Below are 25,850 nucleotides of genomic sequence, written 5' to 3'. Positions count from 1 at the left end.
GCTTTGGTGAAGGTCCATTTAGTCGCCAACAGGTCATCCTGTATTTTCTTTTACAAGATATGACGAGTCCACGGATTTCATCCTTACTTATGGGATTTCACCTCCTGTTCAGCAGGAGGAGGCAAAGAGCTGCATAAATAGCTCCTCCCTTCCCCCCAACCCAGTCATTCTCTTTGCCTTTGTTAGTGATAGGAAGAGGTAAAGTGAGGTGTTTAGTTTAGATTCTTCAATCAATAATTTTTTATTTTCAAACGGTGCCAATGTGTACTATTTTTCTATAGAGCAGCGTCTGGAGTGATAGCCTTTCAGGCTGTGGGAACTGGAGGGGTTTTAGCTTCTCTGTGCCTCCCATTCTTGTGCTGCCTTTTCAGTATGTGGTCTTAGAGAATATTTACTTAGATCCTTCTACTATCATAGGACCTCAGGAGGAAGAGTGGACCTCTTGACACTGTGAAAATAGCATGCTGTTCCTCAGCATGGAGGTAAGTGCAGTCTTTTACTCTGGGGCCCTGCAGCATATCTCAGATTCGACTGTACTCTGCCTTTGATATTGAACAGTATGTGGGTTCTCATTAGATATAGGAGAGCCGACATGCTGCTTAAAGGGCCATTATACACTCATTTTTTCTTTGCATAAATGTTTTGTAGATGATCTATTTATAAAGCCCATAAAGTTTTTTTTTCTCTTGTTAAGTGTATCCAGTCCACGGATCATCCATTACTTGTGGGATATTCTCCTTCCCAACAGGAAGTTGCAAGAGGATCACCCACAGCAGAGCTGCTATATAGCTCCTCCCCTCACTGCCATATCCAGTCATTCTCTTGCAACTCTCAACAAAGATGGACGTAGTAAGAGGAGAGTGGTGTATTATAGTTAGTTTTTTAACTTCTACTACTGTTTCATCTCAGGGAGCATTAGAAGAAGAATCTGCCTGTGATTTCTATGATCTTAGCAGAAGTAACTAAGATCCACTGCCGTTCTCACATATTCTGAGGAGTGAGGTAACTTCAGAGGGGGAATGGCGTGCAGGTTTTCCTGCAATAAGGTATGTGCAGTTAACATATTTCTAGGGATGGAATTTGCTAGAAAAATGCTGCTGATACCGGATTAATGTAAGTTAAGCCTTAAATGCAGTGATAGCGACTGGTATCAGGCTTATTAACAGAGATACATACTCTTATAAAAGTGCAATATAAAACGTTTGCTGGCATGTTTAATCTTTTTTATATATGCTTGGTGATAAAACTTATTGGGGTCTAGTTTTTTCCACATGGCTGGCTTGATTTTTGCCTAGAAACAGTTTCCTGAGGCTTTCCACTGTTGTAATATGAGTGGGAAGGGCCTATTTTAGTGCTTTTCTGTGCAGATAAAAATACTGACAGAGACATTCAGCTTCCCTCTGCATGATACAGGACATCTCTGAAGGGCTCAAAAGGCTTCAAAGTCGTGTTTGAGGAGGGTAACAACCACAGTAGACTGTGGCAGTTGTTGTGACTGTCTTTAAAAAAAGTTTTTGTCATTTATTATTCCGTTTTTGTTATTAAGGGGTTAATCATCAATTTGCAAGTGGGTGCAATGCTCTGCTGACTTGTTACATACACTGTAAAAATTTTGTTAGTGTAACTGCCTTTTTTCACTGTTTCAAATTTTGTCAAAATTTGTTTCTCTTAAAGGCACAGTAACGTTTTCTCTTGTTAAGTGTAGTCAGTCCACGGGTCATCCATTACTTATGGGATTATATCTCTTCCCCAACAGGAAGTTGCAAGAGGATCACCCAAGCAGATCTGCTATATAGCTCCTCCCCTCACATGTCATATGCAGTCATTCTCTTGCGACCTAACTAAAGATAGGTCGTTGTGAGAGGTCTGTGGTGTTTTTAAACTTAGTTTATTTCTTCAATCAAAAGTTTGTTATTTTAAATGGCACCGGAGTGTGCTGTTTGTTTCTCAGGCAGCATTAGAAGAAGAATCTGCCTGCGTTTTCTATGATCTTAGCAGACGTAACTAAGATCCACTGGCTGTTCTCGCACATTCTGAGGAGTGAGGTAACTTCAGAAAAGGGGAATAGCATGCAGGGCCCCCCTGCAAACGAGGTATGTGCAATAAATTATTTTTCTAAGCAATGGAATTGACTGAGAAATTACTGCTGATACCAATGTAATGTAAGTTCAGCCTTAAATGCAGTGGTAGCGACTGGTATTAGGCTGAGGAGTGTGTGTACACTGAAGTATTTTTCTAGGGAATGGAATTTGACTCAGAAAATACTGTTAATACTGAAGTAATGTGTGAGCCTTAACTGCAGTAAAAGCGACTGGTAGCAGGCTTATTAATAACACTTCATAACTTTTAAAATGTATGTTCAAAACGTTTACTGGCATGTTAATCGTTTTTTGTGAGGTACTTGGTGATAAAACTTATTGGGGCATGATTTTTACCACATGGCTAACTTTTGTTTCTGCATAGAAACAGTTAACTGAGCTTCCCCACTGTTGTAATATGAGTGGGAGGGGCCTATTTTAGCGCTTTTTTTTGCGCAGTAAAAATTCAGTCACAATCTTCCTACTTCATCCTCCATGATCCAGGACGTCTCTAGAGAGCTCAGGGGTCTTCAAAATTCATTTTGAGGGAGGTAATCAGTCACAGCAGACCTGTGACAGTGTGTTTGACTGTGATAAAAACGTTAATTATTAAATTGTTGTCCGTTTTTGGGTATTAAGGGATTAATCATCCATTTGCTGGTGGGTGCAATCCTTTGCTAACTTAATACATTTACTGTGAAAATTTGGTTGCTATAACTAATTTGGTTCATTGTTATTTCAACTGTGACAGCTTTTTGTGCTTCTTAAAGGCACAGTAGCGTTTTTTATATTGCTTGTAAATTTATTTGAAAAGTATTTTCCAAGCTTGCTAGTCTCATTGCTAGTCTGTACAAACATGTCTGACACAGATGAATCTGTTTGTTCACTATGTATGAAGGCCAATGTGGAGCCCCATAGAAGGTTGTGTACTAAATGCATTGATGTAACTTTAAATAAAAGTCAGTCTTTACATGCAAAGAAATTATCACCAGACAACGAGGGGGAAGTTATGCTGACTAACTCTCCTCACGTGTCAGTACCTTCGCCTCCCGCTCAGGAGGGGCGTGATTTTGTGGCGCCAAGTACATCAGGGAGGCCCTTACAAATCACTTTGCAAGACATGGCTACTGTTATGACAGAAGTATTATCTAAATTGCCAGAATTAAGAGGCAAGCGTGTTCGCTCTGGGTTAAGGACAGAGCGCGCTGATGATGTGAGAGCCATGTCCGATACTGCGTCACAATTTGCAGAACATGAAGACGGAGAGCTTCATTCTGTGGGTGACGGATCTGATCCAGGGAGACCGGATTCAGAGATTTCTAATTTTAAATTTAAGCTTGAGAACCTCCGCATATTGCTAGGGGAGGTATTGGCGGCTCTGAATGATTGTAACACGGTTGCAATTCCAGAAAAATTATGTAGGTTGGATAGATACTATGCGGTACCGGTGTGTACTGACGTGTTTCCTATACCTAAAAGGCTTACAGAGATTATTAGCAAGGAGTGGGATAGACCCGGTGTGCCTTTTTCCCCTCCTCCCATATTTAGGAAAATGTTTCCTATAGACCCCACCACACGAGACTTATGGCACACGGTCCCTAAGGTGGAGGGAGCGGTTTCTACTTTAGCTAAGCGTACCACTATCCCGGTGGAGGATAGTTGTGCCTTTTCAGATCCAATGGATAAAAAATTAGAAGGTTACCTTAAGAAAATGTTTGTTCAACAAGGTTTTATCTTACAGCCCCTTGCATGCATTGCGCCTGTCACTGCTGCGGCGGCATTCTGGTTTGAGTCTCTGGAAGAGGCCATTCGCACAGCTCCATTGGATGAAATTATGAACAAGCTTAAAGCACTTAAGCTAGCTAACACATTTGTTTCTGATGCCGTTGTACATTTAACCAAACTTACGGCTAAGAACTCCGGATTCGCCATCCAAGCGCGCAGAGCGCTATGGCTTAAATCCTGGTCAGCTGACGTGACTTCTAAATCTAAATTGCTTAATATTCCTTTCAAAGGGCAGACCTTATTCGGGCCTAGCTTGAAAGAAATTATCGCTGACATTACGGGAGGTAAGGGCCATGCTCTACCTCAGGACAGGGCCAAATCAAAGGCCAAACAGTCTAATTTTCGTGCCTTTCGTAACCTCAAGGCAGGAGCAGCATCAACTTCCTCCGCTCCAAAACAGGAAGGAGCTGTTGCTCGTTACAGACAGGGCTGGAAAACTAACCAGTCCTGGAACAAGGGCAAGCAGGCCAGAAAACCTGCTGCTGCCCCTAAGACAGCATGAAGAGAGGGCCCCCTATCCGGAAACATATCTAGTTGGGGGGCAGACTTTCTCTCTTCGCCCAGGCTTGGGCAAGAGATGTCCAGGATCCCTGGGCGTTGGAGATCATATCTCAGGGATATCTTCTGGACTTCAAAGCTTCTCCTCCACAAGGGAGATTTCATCTTTCAAGGTTATCAGCAAACCAAATAAAGAAAGAGGCGTTTCTACGCTGTGTACAAGACCTCTTACTAATAGGGGTGATCCACCCAGTTCCGCGGACGGAACACGGGCAGGGATTCTATTCAAATCTGTTTGTGGTTCCCAAGAAAGAGGGAACCTTCAGACCAATCTTGGACTTAAAAATCCTAAACAAATTCCTAAGAGTTCCATCATTCAAAATGGAAACTATTCGAACCATCCTACCCATGATCCAAGAGGGTCAGTACATGACCACTGTGGACTTAAAGGATGCCTACCTTCACATACCGATTCACAAGGATCATTATCGGTACCTAAGATTTGCCTTCCTAGACAGGCATTACCAGTTTGTAGCTCTTCCTTTCGGGTTAGCTACGGCTCCAAGAATCTTTACAAAAGTTCTGGGCTCACTTCTGGCGGTACTAAGACCGCGAGGCATAGCGGTGGCTCCGTACCTAGACGACATTCTGATACAAGCGTCAAGTTTTCAAACTGCCAAGTCTCATACAGAGATAGTTCTGGCATTTCTGAGGTCGCATGGGTGGAAGGTGAACGTGGAATAGAGTTCTCTATTACCACTCACAAGGGTTCCCTTCCTAGGGACTCTTATAGATTCTGTAGAGGTGAAAATTTACCTGACGGAGGCCAGGTTATCAAAACTTCTTAATGCTTGCCGTGCCCTTCATTCCATTCCACACCCGTCAGTAGCTCAGTGCATGGAAGTAATCGGCTTAATGGTAGCGGCAATGGACATAGTACCATTTGCGCGACTGCATCTCAGATTGCAATTGTGCATGCTAAGTCAGTGGAATGGGGATTATTCAGATTTGTCCCCTCTACTAAATCTGGACCAAGAGACCAGAGATTCTCTTCTATGGTGGCTTTCTCGGCCCCACCTGTCCAAGGGGATGACCTTTTGCAGGCCAGATTGGACGATTGTAACAACAGACGCCAGCCTTCTAGGTTGGGGCGCAGTCTGGAATTCCCTAAAGGCTCAGGGATCATGGACTCAGGAGGAGAAACTCCTCCCAATAAATATTCTGGAGTTAAGAGCAATATTCAATGCTCTTCTAGCTTGGCCTCAGTTAGCAACTCTGAGGTTCATCAGATTTCAGTCGGACAACATCACGACTGTGGCTTACATCATTCATCAAGGGGGAACCAGGAGTTCCCTAGCGATATTGGAAGTCTCAAGGATAATTTTCTGGGCAGAGTCTCACTCTTGCCACCTGTCAGCAATCTACATCCCAGGGGTGGAGAACTGGGAGGCGGATTTTCTAAGTCGCCAGACTTTTCATCCGGGGGAGTGGGAACTTCATCCGGAGGTCTTCGCTCAACTGATTCATCGTTGGGGCAAACCAGATCTGGATCTCATGGCGTCTCGCCAGAACGCCAAGCTTCCTTGCTACGGATCCAGGTCCAGGGACCCGGGAGCGGTGCTGATAGATGCTCTGACAGCCCCTTGGGTCTTCAACATGGCTTATGTGTTTCCACCATTTCCGATGCTTCCTCGACTGATTGCCAAGATCAAACAGGAGAGAGCATCGGTGATTCTGATAGCGCCTGCGTGGCCACGCAGGACCTGGTATGCAGACCTAGTGGACATGTCGTCCTGTCCACCATGGTCTCTGCCTCTGAGGCAGGACCTTCTAATTCAGGGTCCTTTCAACCATCCAAATCTAATTTCTCTGAGGCTGACTGCATGGAGATTGAACGCTTGATTCTATCAAAGCGTGGCTTCTCGGAGTCGGTTATTGATACCTTAATACAAGCTAGGAAACCTGTTACCAGAAGAATTTACCATAAGATATGGCGTAAATATTTGTATTGGTGCGAATCCAAGAGTTACTCATGGAGTAAGGTTAGGATTCCTAGGATATTGTCTTTTCTACAAGAGGGTTTAGAAAAGGGCTTATCCGCTAGTTCGTTAAAAGGACAGATTTCTGCTCTGTCTATTCTTCTACACAAGAGTCTGGCAGAAATTCCAGACGTTCAGGCTTTTTGTCAGGCTTTGGCTAGGATTAAGCCTGTGTTTAAGACTGTTGCTCCGCTGTGGAGCTTAAACTTAGTTCTTAACGTCCTGCAAGGCGTTCCATTTGAACCCCTTCATTCCATTGATATTAAGCTGTTATCTTGGAAAGTTCTGTTTTTCATGGCTATTTCCTCGGCTTGAAGAGTCTCTGAGTTATCTGCCTTACATTGTGATTCTCCTTATCTAATTTTTCATTCAGACAAGGTTGTTCTGCGTACTTAACCTGGGTTCTTACCTAAGGTAGTTTCTAACAGGAATATCAATCAAGAGATTGTTGTTCCATCATTGTGTCCTAACCCTTCTTCAAAGAAGGAACGACTTTTGCATAATCTGGACGTAGTCCGTGCCCTGAAGTTCTATTTTCAGGCAACTAAAGATTTTCGTCAAACTTCTTCCCTGTTTGTCGTTTACTCTGGACACAGGAGAGGTCAAAAGGCTTTGGCTACCTCTCTCTTTTTGGCTTCGTAGCATAATACGTTTAGCCTATGAGACTGCTGGACAGCAGCCTCCTGAAAGAATTACAGCTCATTCTACTAGAGCTGTGGCTTCCACCTGGGCCTTTAAAAATGAGGCTTCTGTTGAACAGATTTGCAAGGCTGCGACTTGGTCTTCACTTCACACTTTTTCAAAGTTTTACAAATTTGACACTTTTGCTTCTTCGGAGGCTATTTTTGGGAGAAAGGTACTTCAGGCAGTGGTTCCCTCCGTTTAAAGTTCCTTCCTTGTCCCTCCCTTCATCCGTGTACTTTAGCTTTGGTATTGGTATCCCATAAGTAATGGATGACCCGTGGACTGAACACACTTAACAAGAGAAAACATAATTTATGCTTACCTGATAAATTTATTTCTCTTGTAGTGTAGTCAGTCCACGGCCCGCCCTGTCTTTTAAGGCAGATCTAAATTTTTAATTAAACTCCAGTCACCACTGCACCCTATGGTTTCTCCTTTCTCGTCTTGTTTCGGTCGAATGACTGGATATGACGTGAGGGGAGGAGCTATATAGCAGCTCTGCTTGGGTGATCCTCTTGCAACTTCCTGTTGGGGAAGAGATATAATCCCATAAGTAATGGATGACCCGTGGACTGACTACACTTCAAGAGAAATAAATTTATCAGGTAAGCATAAATTGTGTTTTTTATATTGCTTGTTAACTTGCTTTAAAGTGTTTTCCAAGCTTGCTAGTCTCATTGCTAGTCTGTACAAACATGTCTGAAACAGAGGATACTTGTTCATTATGTTTAAAAGCCATGGTGGAGCCCCATAGGAGAATGTGTACTAAATGTATTGATTTCACCTTAAACAGTAAAGATCAGTCTTTATCTATAAAAGAATTGTCACCAGAGGGGTCTGTCGAGGGGGAAGTTATGCCGACTAACTCTCCTCACGTGTCGGACCCTACGCCTCCCGCTCAAGGGACGCACGCTAATATGGCGCCAAGTACATCAGGGACGCCCATAGCGATTACTTTGCAGGACATGGCTGCAATCATGAATAATACCCTGTTAGAGGTTTTATCCAGATTGCCTGAATTGAGAGGCAAGCGCGATAGCTCTGGGGTTAGACGATATACAGAGCGTGTAAATGCTGTAAGAGCCATGTCTGATACTGCGTCACAATATGCAGAACCTGAGGACGGAGAGCTTCAGTCTGTGGGTGACGTCTCTGAATCGGGGAGACCTGATTCAGAGATTTCTAATTTTAAATTTATGCTTGAGAACCTCCGTGTATTGCTTGGGGAGGTATTAGCTGCTCTGAATGACTGTGACACAATTGCAGTGCCAGAGAAATTGTGTAGGCTGGATAAATACTATGCAGTGCCGGTGAGTACTGATGTTTTTCCAATACCTAAAAGGCTTACAGAAATTATTAGTAAGGAGTGGGATAGGCCCGGTGTGCCCTTTTCCCCACCTCCTATATTTAGAAAAATGTTTCCAATAGTTGCCACTACATGGGACTTATGGCAGACTGTCCCTAAGGTGGAGGGAGCAGTTTCTACTTTACCACTATCCTGGTTGAGGACAGTTGTGCTTTTTCAGATCCAATGGATAAAAAATTAGAGGGTTACCTTAAGAAAATGTTTATTCAACAAGGTTTTATTTTACAGCCCCTTGCATGCATTGCGCCTGTCACTGCTGTGGCGGCATTCTGGTTTGAGGCTCTGGAAGAGGCCATCCATACAGCTACATTGACTGAAATTGTTGACAAGCTTAGAACTCTTAAGCTAGCTAACTCATTTGTTTCTGATGCCATTGTTCATTTGACTAAACTAACGGCTAAGAATTCCGGATTCGCCATCCAGGCGCATAGGGCGCTATGGCTCAAATCCTGGTCAGCTGATGTGACTTCAAAGTCTAAATTACTCAACATTCCTTTCAAGGGGCAGACCTTATTTGGGCCTGGTTTGAAAGAAACTATTGCTGACATTACTGGAGGTAAGGGTCATACCCTTCCTCAGGACAGGGCGAAATCAAAGGCCAAACAGTCTAATTTTCGTGCCTTTCGAAATTTCAAGGCAGGTGCAGCATCAACTTCCTCTGCTTCAAAACAAGAGGGAACTTTTGCTCAATCCATGCAGGCCTGGAAACCTAACCAGTCCTGGAACAAGGACAAGCAGGCCATAAAGCCTGCTGCTGCCTCTAAGACAGCATGAAGGAGCGGCCCCCTATCCGACAACGGATCTAGTAGGGGGCAGACTCTCTCTCTTCGCCCAGGCGTGGGCAAGAGATGTTCAGGATTCCTGGGTGTTGGAGATCATATCTCAGGGATATCTTCTGGACTTCAAAGCTTCTCCTCCACAAGGGAGATTTCACCTTTCAATATTATCTGCAAACCAGATAAAGAAAGAGGCATTCCTAAATTGAGTACAAGATCTCCTTGTAATGGGAGTGATCCATCCAGTTCCGCAGACGGAACAAGGACAGGGGTTTTATTCCAATCTGTTTGTGGTTCCCAAAAAAGAGGGAACCTTCAGACCAATTTTGGATTTAAAGATCCTAAACAAATTCCTCAGAGTTCCGTCATTCAAGATGGAAACTATTCGAACCATTTTACCCATGATCCATGAGGGTCAGTACATGACCACAGTGGACTTAAAGGATGCCTACCTTCACATTCCGATTCACAAGAATCATCATCAGTTCCTGAGGTTTGCCTTTCTAGACAGTCATTACCAATTTGTAGCTCTTCCATTCGGGTTGGCTACAGCCCCAAGAATTTTTACGAAGGTTCTGGGCTCACTTCTGGCGGTCCTAAGACCGCGAGGCATAGCGGTGGCTCCTTACCTGGACGACATCCTGATACAGGCGTCAAGCTTTCAAATTGCCAAATCTCATACAGAGATAGTTCTGGCATTCCTGAGGTCGCATGGGTGGAAAGTGAACGAAGAAAAGAGTTATCTATCTCCTCTCACAAGGGTTTCCTTCCTAGGGACTCTAATAGATTCTGTAGAAATGAAAATTTACCTGACGGAGTCCAGGTTACCAAAACTTCTAAATGCTTGCCGTGTTCTTCACTCCATTCCGCGCCCCACGGTGGCTCAGTGCATGGAAGTAATCGGCTTAATGGTAGCGGCGATGGACATAGTGCCATTCGCGCGCCTGCATCTCAGACCGCTGCAATTATGCATGCTCAGTCAGTGGAATGGTGGAATGGGGATTACACAGACTTGTCCCCTCTACTAAATCTGGATCAGGAAACCAGAGATTCTCTTCTCTGGTGGTTATCTCGGGCCCATCTGTCCAAGGGTATGACCTTTCACAGACCAGATTGGACAATTGTAACAACAGATGCCAGCCTTCTAGGTTGGGGTGCAGTCTGGAACTCCCTGAAGGCTCAAGCAATATTCAATGCTCTTCTGGCTTGGCCTCAGCTAACAACACTGAGGTTCATCAGATTTCAGTCGGACAACATCACGACTGTGGCTTACATCAACCATCAAGGGGGAACCAGGAGTTCCCTAGCGATGTCAGAAGTCTCCAAGATATTTCGCTGGGCAGAGACTCACTCTTGCCACCTGTCAGCGATCCATATCCCAGGTGAAGAGAACTGGGAGGCGGATTTTCTAAGTCGTCAGACTTTTCATCCGGGGGAATGGGAACTCCATCCGGAGGTGTTTGCTCAATTGGTTCTCCGTTGGGGCAAACCAGAATTGGATCTCATGGCGTCTCGCCAGAACGCCAAGCTTCCTTGTTACGGATCCAGGCCCAGGGACCCAGTAGCGGCACTGATAGATGCTCTAGCAGCGCCTTGGTTCTTCAACCTGGCTTATGTGTTTCCACCGTTTCCTCTGCTCCCTCGTCTGATTGCCAAAATCAAACAGGAAAGAGCATTGGTGATATTGATAGCGCCTGCGTGGCCACGCAGGACCTGGTATGCAGACCTAGTGGACATGTCATCCTTTCCACCATGGACTCTGCCTCTGAGACAAGACCTTCTAATACAAAGTCCTTTCAATCATCCGAATCTTCTTTCTCTGAGACTGACTGCATGGAGATTGAACGCTTGATCCTATCAAAGCGTGGCTTCTCCGAGTCAGTAATTGATACCTTAATACAGGCACGAAAGCCTGTCACCAGGAAAATTTACCACAAGATATGGCGTAAATATCTTCATTGGTGTGAATCCAAGAATTACTCATGGAGTAGGGTTAGGATTCCTAGGATATTGTCCTTCCTCCAAGAGGGTTTGGACAAAGGATTATCAGCTAGTTCTTTAAAGGGACAGATTTCTGCTCTGTCTATTCTTTTACACAAGCGTCTGGCAGAAGTTCCAGACGTTCAGGCATTTTGTCAGGCTTTAGTTAGAATTAAGCCTGTGTTTAAACCTGTTACTCCTCCAGTTAGCTTAAACTTGGTTCTTAAAGTTCTTCAAGGGGTTCCGTTTGAACCTCTTCATTCTATTGATATCAAACTTCATTCATGGAAAGTTCTTTTTCTGATGGCTATTTCCTCGGTTCGAAGAGTCTCTGAGTTATCTGCCTTACATTGTGATTCTCCTTATCTGATCTTTCATTCAGATAAAGTTGTTCTGCGTACAAAACCTGGGTTTTTACCTAAGGTGGTTTCTAACAAGAATATCAATCAAGAGATTGTTGTTCCATCATTATGTCCTAATCCTTCAAAGAAGGAACGTCTTTTGCATAATCTAGACGTAGTCCGTGCCTTGAAGTTTTACTTACAGGCTACTAAAGATTTTCGCCAAACAACTAACCTTTTTGTTGTTTACTCTGGACAGAGGAGAGGTCAGAAGGCCTCGGCAACCTCTCTTTCTTTTTGGCTTCGGAGTATAATCCGTTTAGCCTATGAGACTGCTGGATAGCAGCCTCCTGAAAGGATTACAGCTCATTCTACTAGAGCTGTGGCTTCCACCTGGTCCTTTAAAAATGAGGCCTCTGTTGAACAGATTTGCAAGGCTGCAACTTGGTCTTCGCTTCATACTTTTTCCAAATTTTCCAAATTTGATACTTTTGCTTCTTCGGAGGCTGTTTTTGGGAGAAAGGTTCTACAGGCAGTGGTTCCTTCCGTTTAAGTTCCTGCCTTGTCCCTCCCATCATCCGTGTACTTTAGCTTTGGTATTGGTATCCCACAAGTAATGGATGATCCGTGGACTGGATACACTTAACAAGAGAAAACATAATTTATGCTTACCTGATAAATTTATTTCTCTTGTAGTGTATCCAGTCCACGGCCCGCCCTGTCCTTTTCAGGCAGGTCTAAATTTTAATTAAACTACAGTCACCACTGCACCCTATTGTTTCTCCTTTCTCAGCTTGTTTCGGTCGAATGACTGGATATGGCATAGCAGCTCTGCTGTGGGAAATCCTCTTGCAACTTCCTGTTGGGAAGGAGAATATCCCACAAGTAATGGATGATCCGTGGACTGGATACACTACAAGATAAATACATTTATCAGGTAAGCATAAATTATGTTGTTTTTTTTAAATGTATAGTTTTGCTTATTTTTAAATAACATTGCTCTGATTTTCAGACTCCTAACAAAGCCCCAAAGTTTTATTTGAATACCGTCAGCTACCTTCTCCAGCTTGCTCCTGTTTGTGTAAAAGGGTCTTTTCATATGCAAAAGAAGGGGGAGGGGGGAGTGTCTTATTTCCCACTTGCAGTGGGCTTTCCAACTACCTTTTCAACAGAGCTAAACTGAAAGCTTCTAAGTATGTTTTTAAACCATTTTATACTGGATTTTTATATCAGTATCTGTGCATCTTATTCTTTATAGTAGTGTCTATTACATGCAGTTATATGAAAATGAGCTGGGGATCGTGCTTGAGTGTTTGTACAAGGCTCCGGTACATGGCGGTTCTTTCCTTTACTTTCACAGGGTTTGTGTGACTGTTACGCCCACGAGGGGCGGGGCTTGGTGCAGCGCGCTTAGCCGCTCAGTTTTCTTTCATCTGAGTTCCGGTTGCATCTCCTCATGGCTCCTAAGATTGCGTGCTGTAGTATATGACAGGCGATCTTAGGGAAGCCGGTTTTAAGGGGTTAACGAGTGGTCTTGTGGAGGCAGGTAGGAGCCGCAGCAGAGCTGCGGCAGGGTGACTGTCTCTTTTTGTTTTGCAATACAATCCTATGTGAATAAGGTGCAGGGAGTGGAATATAAGTGTATACTCCTTATATTGACACATTATGTATCGATCTTTTATAGAAGTTTTTCTTTTTAAAGATACAGTACAATAAATAAATAAAAAGAAAGAAAATAGAGTATTTTTATTTTTGAACTCAGTTTACTGAATTTTTAAACAATAATTTCAGTATTTGACCAAGCATGTTATCATGGATTAACTTGAACAGAGTACATGTTCTATGTGTTTAGATGCCATTGTGGAACCCCCTGTTACGCTTTGTCCCTCATGCATTGAAAGGGAACAAATTTTCTTTAATAAAGATTTATCTAAAGAATGTTCTCAGACTGATGAGATTCAGGGTATGCCGCATCTTTCTCCCCAAGCGTCACAGCCTTTAACGCCCGCTCAAGCGACGCCATGTTCTTCTACTGCGTCTGACTCATTTACTCTGCAGGATATGGCTGCAGTTATGTCATCCACTCTTACTGAAGTTTTGTCTAAGTTGCCAGTGCTACAAGGCAAACGCAGCAGGGCAGAAACCCTTGTGGTTCTTTCTACTTCTGATGCTTTAATGGCTATCTCCGATATACCCTCCCAGGGCTCTGATTTGGGGGGTAGGGAGAACCTGTCTGAAGGGGAACTGTCAGATTCAGGAAGTGCTTTGCCCCAGACAGTTTTGGACGTCATGTCTTTCAGATTTAAACTTGAACACCTCCATCTGTTGCTGCGGGAGGTGTTGGTGACTCTGGACGACTGTGACTCTATTGTGGTACCGCCAGAGAAATGGACAAATACTTAGAGGTGCCTTCTTATTCTGATGTCTTTGCGGTCCCCAAGAGAATTTCGGAAATTGTTACACGGGAATGGGTAAGGCCGGGTATCCCGTTCTCACCTTCCCCTATATTTAAGAAAATGTACCCTATATCTGACACTGTTCGGGACTCTTGGCAAACGGTCCCTAAGGTGGAGGGAGCTATCTCTACCTTGGCTAAGCGTACGACTATCCCTATTGAGGACAGTTGTGCTTTCAAAGACCCTATGGATAAAAAGTTGAGGGTCTTTTAAAGAAACTATTTGTTCATCAAGGTTTTCTATTACAACCGACAGCCTGCATTGTACCAGTCACAACTGCGGCTGCCTTTTGGTTTGATACCTTAGAAGAGTCTCTTTAAGTCTGAGACTTCGTTAGAGGAAATAATGGATGGAATTAAGGCCCTTAAGCTTGCTAATTCTTTTGTTACGGATGCCGCTTTTCAGATCGCCAAATTAGCTGCTAAGAATGCAGGATTTTCCATCTTAGCGCGCAGAACCTTATGGTTATAGTCTTGGTCTGCGGCTGTATCCTCTAAATCCAAGCTTTTGGCTATTCCTTTCAAGGTAAGCAGGAAGGGAATTATCCTCAAACCAAGCTCACCTGGAGACCCAACCAGGCTTGGAACAAGGGTAAACAACCCAAGAAGCCCGCTGCTGCTCCCAAGACAGCATAAAGGGGCGGCCCCCTATCTGGGACCGGATCTAGTAGGGGGCAGACTTTCTCTCTTTGTCCAGGCTTGGATAAGAGACATTCAGGATCCCTGGACACTAGAAATCGTGTCCCAAGGGTATCAGCTGGAGTTCAAAAATTCCCTCACAAGGGGAAGGTTTCTTCTTTCACGATTGTCTGTAGACCAGATAAAAAGAGAGGCGTTCTTACGTTGTGTAAAAGACCTCCACTATGGGAGTAATTTGTCCCGTTCCAATACAGGGGCAGGGGTTTTACTCAAATCTTTTTGTGGTTCCCAAAAAAGAGGGAACGTTCCTACCCATTTCAGATCTCAAGAGTCTAAACAAGTTTCTCAGAGTTCCATCCGAGACTATTCGGGCAATTCTTCCATTGATCCATGAGGGTCAATATATGACTACCGTGGACTTAAAGGATGCATATCTTCATATTCCTATCCACAAAAATCATCACCAGTTCCTGAGGTTTGCCTTTCTGGACAAACATTTTCAGTTTGTGGCCCTTCCTTTTGGGCTGGCCACGGCACCCAGAATCTTCACAAAAGTTCTACGGTCTCTGTTGGCGGTTCTCAGACCGCGGGGCATTGCAGTGGCACCTTATCTGGACGATATTCTGATCCAGGCGTCGTCTTATCGTCTCATACCGACATGGTTCTGTCCTTTCTAAGTACTCACGGGTGGAAGGGTGAATCTAGAAAAGCGTTCACTAATTCCACGGACAAGAGTTCCTTTCCTGGGAACTCTAATAGACTCTATTCATTAAAATCTTTTTGACGGAAGTCAGAAAGTTAAAGATTCTGAATACATGCCGATCCCTTCAGTCCAATCTTCAGCCATCAGTGGCTCAGTGCATGGAGGTAATTGGATTGATGGTGGCAGCAATGAGCATCATTCCGTTTGCTTGTTTTCATCTCAGACATATACAACTGAGCATGCTCAGACAGTGGAATGGAGATTATGCAAATTTGTCTCCTCAAATAGATCTGGATCAGGAGACAAGGAACTCTCTTCTTTGGTGGTTGTCGCCGGATCATCTGTCCCAAGGGATGTGCTTCCGCAGACCCTCATGGGTGATAGTGACAACGGACGCCAGTCTACTAGGATGGGGCGCAGTCTGGAATTCCCTGAAGGCTCAGGGTGTGTGGACTCAGTCGGAGTCTCTGTTTCCAATCAATATTCTGGAGTTGAGAGCAATATTCAATGCGCTTCAGGCTTGGCCTCAGTTGGCTTCGGCCAAATTCATCCGATTTCATTCGGACAACATCACGACTGTGGCTTACATCAATCATCAGGGAGGAACAAGGAGTTCCTTAGAGATGACAGAAGTATCCAAGATAATTCGGTGGGTGGAGGCTCACTCTTGTTATCTGTCAGCAATCTATATCCCAGGAGTGGACGACTGGGAAACGGATTTTTTGAGCAGACAGACGTTTCATCCGGGGGAATGGGAACTCCATCCGGAGGTCTTTGCCACCCTGATTCTCAGATGGGGCAGACCGGAGCTGGATCTTATGGCATCTCGTCAGAATGCCAAGCTCCCGAGATACGGATCCAGGTCCAGGGATCCTCAGGCCGAACTGATAGATGCCTTGGCAGTGCCTTGGTCGTTCATCCTAGCTTATGTATTTCCACCGTTTGCTCTCCTTCCCCGGGTGATTGCTCGGATCAAACAGGAGAGGGCTTCAGTGATTCTCATCGCTCCTGCGTGGCCCCGCAGAACTTGGTATGCCGATCTGGTGAACATGTCCTCTCTGCCACAGTGGAAGCTTCCATTGAGGCAGGACCTTCTCATTCAGGGATCCTTCCATCATCCAAATCTAATTTCTCTACAGCTGACTGCTTGGAGATTGAACGCTTGATTTTATCTAAGCGAGGGTTCTCTGACTCGGTCATTGATACCTTGATTCAGGCACGTAAGCCTGTTACTAGAAAGATTTACCATAAGATATGGTGTAAATATCTTTATTGGTGCGAATCCAAGGGTTACTCATGGAGTAAGATTAGGATTCCTAGGATTTTGTCCTTTCTCCAAGAAGGATTGGAGAAGGGGTTATCAGCAAATTCCTTAAAGGGACAGATTTCTGCTTTGTCTATTTTGCTACACAAACGTCTGGCAGATATTCCGGATGTTCAATCTTTTTTTCAGGCTTTGACTAGGATCAGGCCTGTGTTTAGACCTATTGCTCCTCCTTGGAGTTTGAATTTAGTTCTTAAGGTTCTTCAAGGGGTTCCGTTTGAACCTATGCATTCCATAGATATTAAATTTTTATCTTGGAAAGATTTATTTTTACTTGCTATTTCTTCTGCGCGCAGAGTTTCTGAGCTTTCGACTCTACAATGTGATTCTCCTTACCTTATTTTTCATTTTGATAAGGTAGTGTTCCGTACCAAACCTGGGTTTCTTCTTAAGGTTATTTCCAACAAAAATATTAATCAGGAAATTGTTGTTCCTTCATTGTGTCCTAATCCTCCTCCTAAGAAGGAACGTATGTTACATAGCTCGGAGGTGGTCCGTGCCCTGAAGTTTTACTTGCAGGCGACTAAAGAATTTCGTCAATAATCTTCATTATTTGTTGTTTTTTCCGGAAGACGTAGGGGTCAGAAAGCTACGGCTACATCCCTTTCTTTTTGGCTGAAGAGCATCATCCTCTTTGCATATGAGACTGCTGTACAGCAGCCTCCTGAAAGAATTATGGCTCATTCTACTAGGGCTGTGGCTTCCTCATGGGCATTTAAAAATGATGCTTCTGTTGATTTGCAAGGTTGCAACTTGGTCGTCTTTTCATACTTTTTCAAATTTTATAAATTTGATACTTTTGCCTCGTCTGAGGCTGTTTTTGTGAGAAAGGTTCTTCAAGCAGTGGTGCCTTCCGTTTAGGTTCCTGTTTTGTCCCTCCCTTTCATCCATGTCCTATAGCTTTGGTATTGTATCCCATAAGTAAGGATGAAATCCGTGGACTCGTCATATCTTGTAAAAGAAAAGGAAATTTATGCTTACCTGATAAATTTATTTCTTTTACGATATGACGAGTCCACGGCCCTCCCTGTCGTATTTTTTCTAAAGACAGGTTTTTATTTTTGTTAAACTTCAGTCACCTCTGCTCCTTGGCTTTTCCTTTCTCTTCCTAACTTCATTAACTGGGTTAGGGGTGGAAGGGAGGAGCTTTATGCAGCTCTGCTGTGGAGCTCTTTGCCTCCTCCTGCTGACCAGGAGGGGAAATCCCATAAGTAAGGATGAAATCCGTGGACCCGTCATATCGTAAAAGAAATAAATTTATCAGGTAAGCATAAATTTCCTTTTTGTGGAGGGCATCTGGTAATGGCATGCCTGCTTTCTTTTTCTTTTTTAGATGGCTGGGCACAGCTTTAGTTTAGATTCTGTTTTATTTTGACCAACATACTATGACGTTACTACAGAGCCAATCAAAAAGTGTGTTCTACTTCTTTTATTTCATACTTGGAGACAGTAAACACTTTAAGCTTTAATATGCAATGTTTATGTATTTAAAAAAAAAATTCCTGTATACTTTTATCATTTATTTTGTCCCCTTTTCCATTTAATTTACATCTGAAAATTAAGATTATTCAACATTTAAGGAAAAGAAAATTGAGTATAGAAGGCTTTACCAGTCTATCCCTGACACACATCTGTCCCCAACTGTCTTCAGCAGGAACGATCAGATAAGGGACTGCAGCACAATGGAATTTTGCTAAGAAGTTGCCATTGGCTAGCAGTGTATGCTCCAGTAAGAAGTCCAGATTTGCTCCCCCAAATAAGGCAGCTGGTGGGTGGAGTTTGGCTATTGAAAAATCAGTTGCCGCGAACAAGTTGATGATGCATTCAAAAGATGTTCAGTCTCACCTAGTACATTAATTTATTGTAAGGCAAGGGTGTTTGCTGTCCCATTTCATAACTATTCATTGCTCCAGTTTCTTCCAGAACTTTACTAAATAATCGTATTTTGAATTCCTTTTTCCTTGCAGGTAAAATACAGTGATGTGTCATAGCCTAATTTGTCTTCTCTTAGGTTTGTCTTATGCAAGTCACAATGTCGGTTTCACACCTCCAGCGTCCCTGACTAGGGCTGGAATGTCATATTTCAACGCTCCTGGTTTACATGTGCAACATATGGGATCATCCCACGGTATTACAGTAAGTATTCAAAACTTTATCTAAACTCAGATAAAGAATCAAAAGCATATGCGTGTATATGTATGTGTGTGTGTGTATGTATATATATATATATATATATATATATATGTGTGTGTGTTTATATATATATATATATATATATATATATATATATATATATATATATATATATATATATATATGCATGTGTGTATATAATGTGTGTGTATGTGTTTAGGATTAGCGGATGGTTGTCACATGATACACGGGGTGGGGAAAATGGAAGTCATATTGAAATTTATCTTTAAAAAAACAAATCTGATTTTAAATTTATTTCATTGTTGTTTTATTTTGTTTTTGTTGATTATGCAATTCTTCTGTATTTAATGGTCCTTTAAACAGCTTTTCCTTCATTATTTTCCAGGCAGAAAAATGTTTGTAGTTCATATAAAAGAGCAGAACAGAAATTTGGTTTAGTGCAGATACTTATCCTTCAAGCCACTCTTATTGATCAGAGTTTCAATTTACAGAGCAATCTAGCTAAAATTCTCTAGTTCAATCAAGAAGTGTTTATTTTCTGTTAGCCTTTTTTCGGCAGACTGTGTCCCAAGATTCATGCCTCTTATGTGTGCACAGAATTTTATGTTTGTTCTAGGTTTGATGGTTTTAACTCTAGAAGTGATTCTATTTTGCTCAGTTTCTCAAGAGACCAGTGCAAGTGAGTTTTAAAGATTTGTCCCAGGGGACTGAGCTGGCACTCCGTGTGAGGTTATCGCTGAGTTTGTGCCTCTTGGAAGACACATACTTCAGGGAAAGGTTTTTAATGAAGCCCATTTGGACTGTGGTTTTGCCAGTATGTTTGGTTTGGGTGCAGTCTGGAATCATCTCAAAGGAAGAGGTCTCTTCAGGAGTTTTCTGACAAAAATTATATTATCTAGAACATAGAACCCTTTTCTGAGTGTGAAGAACTGGATTTCTAGTTGTTTCAGCATCTTTTTTGGTTTTGACTTGAACTTGTCCTTTTGTTTATTTCTTTTATTTTATTTAAAGTTATAAAAAAAAAGGAAAAAATAACAGCGACCAAGTAAAAGAGCAAATCCAGTAAACAGATACTTTTACAACAATATAACATACAGTATATAGCTTCAGTAAGATGATCTCCACCATGTTATCTGTACTTAGACTGTCCCTGTAAGAAGCAGATATATTTTGGCCAAAGACATCAGTGTCCATATGCAATTTAATAACCATTATCAAGTTTACTGGTAAGGTAAGAGAAGAAAAAAAGAATGAACGTACATTTACAGTAACATAATTATGCTAAGCAAAACAAATCCATCTGTCAGGAATGTGCACAAATGGATTGTTGATACTGTAAAGAGGAAATTCAATACTTTCTGCTGCTGTGAAATTACACATTATACCTCAATTTTATTTTCGCTCTAATTAATATACTTAGTAAGATTTGGACCAAATGAAAATCCTGGAGTAGTAAAAGTCTTGTTTGTCTGTAATTAAATGGTGGTATCTATTTAAGGATAAGTTAAGTTCAAACTGTGCTTTCCACATATTCAAAGTAGGTACTGTGGCTTTTTCCCCCATAACCTAGTTATAAGTTGCTTCACACTATTGATGGCCAAGTGGGCAAGACATAAATGGGCTTTAAATTGCATCTTGGGGAATTAATTTAAGAGGAAGATTAGCGAATCAAGCTGTAAGTTGCTCTGTAGCAGAGAGTTTAATAGCTCCTTAAATTCACTCCAAATAGATTGAATTTCTCCAACATAGGTGTGTCCGGTCCACGGCGTCATCCTTACTTGTGGGATATTCTCTTCCCCAACAGGAAATGGCAAAGAGCCCAGCAAAGCTGGTCACATGATCCCTCCTAGGCTCCGCCTACCCCAGTCATTCTCTTTGCCGTTGTACAGGCAACCTCTCCACGGAGATGGCTTAGAGTTTTTTAGTGTTTAACTGTAGTTTTTATTATTCAATCAAGAGTTTGTTATTTTGAAATAGTGCTGGTATGTACTATTTACTCAGAAACAGAAAAGAGATGAAGATTTCTGTTTGTATGAGGAAAATGATTTTAGCAACCGTCACTAAAATCCATGGCTGTTCCACACAGGACTGTTGAGAGCAATTAACTTCAGTTGGGGGAACAGTGTGCAGTCTCTTGCTGCTTGAGGTATGACACATTCTAACAAGACGATGTAATGCTGGAAGCTGTCATTTTCCCTATGGGATCCGGTAAGCCATGTTTATTTCGATCGTAAATAAGGGCTTCACAAGGGCTTATTAAGACTGTAGACTTTTTCTGGGCTAAATCGATTCATTATTAACACATATTTAGCCTTGAGGAATCATTTTATCTGGGTATTTTGATATAATAATATCGGCAGGCACTGTATTAGACACCTTATTCTTTAGGGGCTTTCCCAAAGCATAAGCAGAGCCTCATTTTCGCGCCGGTGTGGCGCACTTGTTTTTGAGAGGCATGGCATGCAGTCGCATGTGAGAGGAGCTCTGATACTTAGAAAAGACTTTCTGAAGGCGTCATTTGGTATCGTATTCCCCTTTGGGCTTGGTTGGGTCTCAGCAAAGCAGATACCAGGGACTGTAAAGGGGTTAAAGTTTAAAACGGCTCCGGTTCCGTTATTTTAAGGGTTAAAGCTTCCAAATTTGGTGTGCAATACTTTTAAGGCTTTAAGACACTGTGGTGAAAATTTGGTGAATTTTGAACAATTCCTTCATGTTATTTCGCAATTGCAGTAATAAAGTGTGTTCAGTTTAAAATTTAAAGTGACAGTAACGGTTTTATTTTAAAACGTTTTTTGTACTTTGTTATCAAGTTTATGCCTGTTTAACATGTCTGAACTACCAGATAGACTGTGTTCTGAATGTGGGGAAGCCAGAATTCCTATTCATTTAAATAAATGTGATTTATGTGATAATGACAATGATGCCCAAGATGATTCCTCAAGTGAGGGGAGTAAGCATGGTACTGCATCATTCCCTCCTTCGTCTACACGAGTCTTGCCCACTCAGGAGGCCCCTAGTACATCTAGCGCGCCAATACTCCTTACTATGCAACAATTAACGGCTGTAATGGATAATTCTGTCAAAAACATTTTAGCCAAAATGAACACTTATCAGCGTAAGCGCGGCTGCTCTGTTTTAGATACTGAAGAGCATGACGACGCTGATATTAATATCTCTGAAGGGCCCCTAACCCAGTCTGATGGGGCCAGGGAGGTTTTGTCTGAGGGAGAGGGAAAGGCCCGGTATTTTCTCAACAGGCTGAACCTGATGTGATTGCATTTAAATTTAAGTTGGAACATCTCCGCATTCTGCTTAAGGAGGTATTATCCACTCTGGATGATTGTGACAAGTTGGTCATCCCAGAGAAACTATGTAAAATGGACAAGTTCCTAGAGGTGCCGGGGCTCCCAGAAGCTTTTCCTATACCCAAGCGGGTGGCGGACATTGTTAATATAGAATGGGAAAGGCCCGGTATTCCTTTCGTCCCTCCCCCCATATTTAAAAAATTGTTTCCTATGGTCGACCCCAGAAAGGACTTATGGCAGACAGTCCCCAAGGTCGAGGGAGCGGTTTCCACTTTAAACAAACGCACCACTATACCCATAGAGGATAGTTGTGCTTTCAAAGATCCTATGGATAAAAAATTAGAAGGTTTGCTTAAAAAGATGTTTGTTCAGCAAGGTTACCTTCTACAACCAATTTCATGCATTGTCCCTGTCGCTACAGCCGCATGTTTCTGGTTCGATGATCTGATAAAGGCGGTCGATAGTGATTCTCCTCCTTTTGAGGAGATTATGGACAGAATCAATGCTCTCAAATTGGCTAATTCTTTCACCCTAGACGCCACTTTGCAATTGGCTAGGTTAGCGGCTAAGAATTCTGGGTTTGCTATTGTGGCGCGCAGAGCGCTTTGGTTGAAATCTTGGTCGGCTGATGCGTCTTCCAAGAACAAGCTACTTAACATTCCTTTCAAGGGGAAAACGCTGTTTGGCCCTGACTTGAAAGAGATTATCTCTGATATCACTGGGGGTAAGGGCCACGCCCTTCCTCAGGATCGGCCTTTCAAGGCAAAAAATAAACCTAATTTTCGTCCTTTTCGTAGAAACGGACCAGCCCAAGGTGCTACGTCCTCTAAGCAAGAGGGTAATACTTCTCAAGCCAAGCCAGCTTGGAGACCAATGCAAGGCTGGAACAAGGGAAAGCAGGCCAAGAAACCTGCCACTGCTACCAAGACAGCATGAAATGTTGGTCCCCGATCCGGGACCGGATCTGGTGGGGGGCAGACTCTCTCTCTTCGCTCAGGCTTGGGCAAGAGATGTTCTGGATCCTTGGGCGCTAGAAATAGTCTCCCAAGGTTATCTTCTGGAATTCAAGGGACTTCCCCCAAGGGGGAGGTTCCACAGGTCTCAGTTGTCTTCAGACCACATAAAAAGACAGGCATTCTTACATTGTGTAGAAGACCTGTTAAAAATGGGAGTGATTCATCCTGTTCCATTAAGAGAACAAGGGATGGGGTTCTACTCCAATCTGTTCATAGTTCCCAAAAAAGAGGGAACGTTCAGACCAATCTTAGATCTCAAGATCTTAAACAAGTTTCTCAAGGTTCCATCGTTCAAGATGGAAACCATTCGAACTATTCTTCCTTCCATCCAGGAAGGTCAATTCATGACCACGGTGGATTTAAAGGATGCGTATCTACATATTCCTATCCACAAGGAACATCATCGGTTCCTAAGGTTCGCATTCCTGGACAAACATTACCAGTTCGTGGCGCTTCCTTTCGGATTTGCCACTGCTCCAAGGATTTTCACAAAGGTACTAGGGTCCCTTCTAGCTGTGCTAAGACCAAGGGGCATTGCTGTAGTACCTTACTTGGACGACATTCTGATTCAAGCGTCGTCCCTTCCTCAAGCAAAGGCTCACACGGACATTGTCCTGGCCTTTCTCAGATCTCACGGATGGAAAGTGAACGTGGAAAAGAGTTCTCTATCCCCGTCAACAAGGGTTCCCTTCTTGGGAACAATAATAGACTCCTTAGAAATGAGGATTTTTCTGACAGAGGCCAGAAAAACAAAACTTCTAGACTCTTGTCGGATACTTCATTCCGTTCCTCTTCCTTCCATAGCTCAGTGCATGGAAGTGATCGGGTTGATGGTAGCGGCAATGGACATAGTTCCTTTTGCGCGCATTCATCTAAGACCATTACAACTGTGCATGCTCAGTCAGTGGAATGGGGACTATACAGACTTGTCTCCGAAGATACAAGTAAATCAGAGGACCAGAGACTCACTCCGTTGGTGGCTGTCCCTGGACAACCTGTCACAAGGGATGACATTCCGCAGACCAGAGTGGGTCATTGTCACGACCGACGCCAGTCTGATGGGCTGGGGAGCGGTCTGGGGATCCCTGAAAGCTCAGGGTCTTTGGTCTCGGGAAGAATCTCTTCTACCGATAAATATTCTGGAACTGAGAGCGATATTCAATGCTCTCAAGGCTTGGCCTCAGCTAGCGAGGGCCAAGTTCATACGGTTTCAATCAGACAACATGACAACTGTTGCGTACATCAACCATCAGGGGGGAACAAGGAGTTCCCTAGCGATGGAGGAAGTGACCAAAATCATTCTATGGGCGGAGTCTCACTCCTGCCACCTGTCTGCTATCCACATCCCAGGAGTGGAAAATTGGGAAGCGGATTTTCTGAGTCGTCAGACATTGCATCCGGGGGAGTGGGAACTCCATCCGGAAATCTTTGCCCAAGTCACTCAGCTGTGGGGCATTCCAGACATGGATCTGATGGCCTCTCGTCAGAACTTCAAAGTTCCTTGCTACGGGTCCAGATCCAGGGATCCCAAGGCGGCTCTAGTGGATGCACTAGTAGCACCTTGGACCTTCAAACTAGCTTATGTGTTCCCGCCGTTTCCTCTCATCCCCAGGCTGGTAGCCAGGATCAATCAGGAGAGGGCGTCGGTGATCTTGATAGCTCCTGCGTGGCCACGCAGGACTTGGTATGCAGATCTGGTGAATATGTCATCGGCTCCACCTTGGAAGCTACCTTTGAGACGAGACCTTCTTGTTCTGGGTCCGTTCGAACATCCGAATCTGGTTTCACTCCAGCTGACTGCTTGGAGATTGAACGCTTGATTTTATCGAAGCGAGGGTTCTCAGATTCTGTTATCGATACTCTTGTTCAGGCCAGAAAGCCTGTAACTAGAAAGATTTACCACAAAATTTGGAAAAAATATATCTGTTGGTGTGAATCTAAAGGATTCCCTTGGGACAAGGTTAAGATTCCTAGGATTCTATCCTTCCTTCAAGAAGGATTGGAAAAAGGATTATCTGCAAGTTCCCTGAAGGGACAGATTTCTGCCTTGTCGGTGTTACTTCACAAAAAACTGGCTGCTGTGCCAGATGTTCAAGCCTTTGTTCAGGCTCTGGTTAGAATTAAGCCTGTTTACAAACCTTTGACTCCTCCTTGGAGTCTCAATTTAGTTCTTTCAGTTCTTCAGGGGGTTCCGTTTGAACCCTTGCATTCCGTTGATATTAAGTTATTATCTTGGAAAGTTTTGTTTTTAGTTGCAATTTCTTCTGCCAGAAGAGTTTCAGAATTATCTGCTCTGCAGTGTTCTCCTCCTTATCTGGTGTTCCATGCAGATAAGGTGGTTTTACGTACTAAACCTGGTTTTCTTCCAAAAGTTGTTTCTAACAAAAACATTAACCAGGAGATTATCGTACCTTCTCTGTGTCCGAAACCAGTTTCAAAGAAGGAACGTTTGTTGCACAATTTGGATGTTGTTCGCGCTCTAAAATTCTATTTAGATGCTACAAAGGATTTTAGACAAACATCTTCCTTGTTTGTTGTTTATTCCGGTAAAAGGAGAGGTCAAAAAGCAACTTCTACCTCTCTCTCTTTTTGGATTAAAAGCATCATCAGATTGGCTTACGAGACTGCCGGACGGCAGCCTCCCGAAAGAATCACAGCTCATTCCACTAGGGCTGTGGCTTCCACATGGGCCTTCAAGAACGAGGCT

The 25,850-nt window shown here is 43.2% G+C and overlaps 1 protein-coding gene across 1 annotated transcript in view; it reads left to right on the top strand.

Annotated features, from left to right (window-relative positions):
* The window catches only part of CCDC6 (coiled-coil domain containing 6), a 321,876-nt gene that overhangs the window by 263,332 nt on the left and 32,694 nt on the right, over nucleotides 1–25,850 (top strand). Inside the window, exon 8 of the mRNA XM_053692244.1 lies at nucleotides 18,680–18,804. Coding sequence (XP_053548219.1) covers nucleotides 18,680–18,804 — 125 coding nt within the window. The remainder of the gene's footprint in view (nucleotides 1–18,679; nucleotides 18,805–25,850) is intronic.

Source organism: Bombina bombina, chromosome 9 (assembly GCF_027579735.1).
Source record: "Bombina bombina isolate aBomBom1 chromosome 9, aBomBom1.pri, whole genome shotgun sequence".
Classification (NCBI taxonomy): domain Eukaryota; kingdom Metazoa; phylum Chordata; class Amphibia; order Anura; family Bombinatoridae; genus Bombina; species Bombina bombina.
This window is presented reverse-complemented; position numbering and strand designations above follow the sequence as displayed.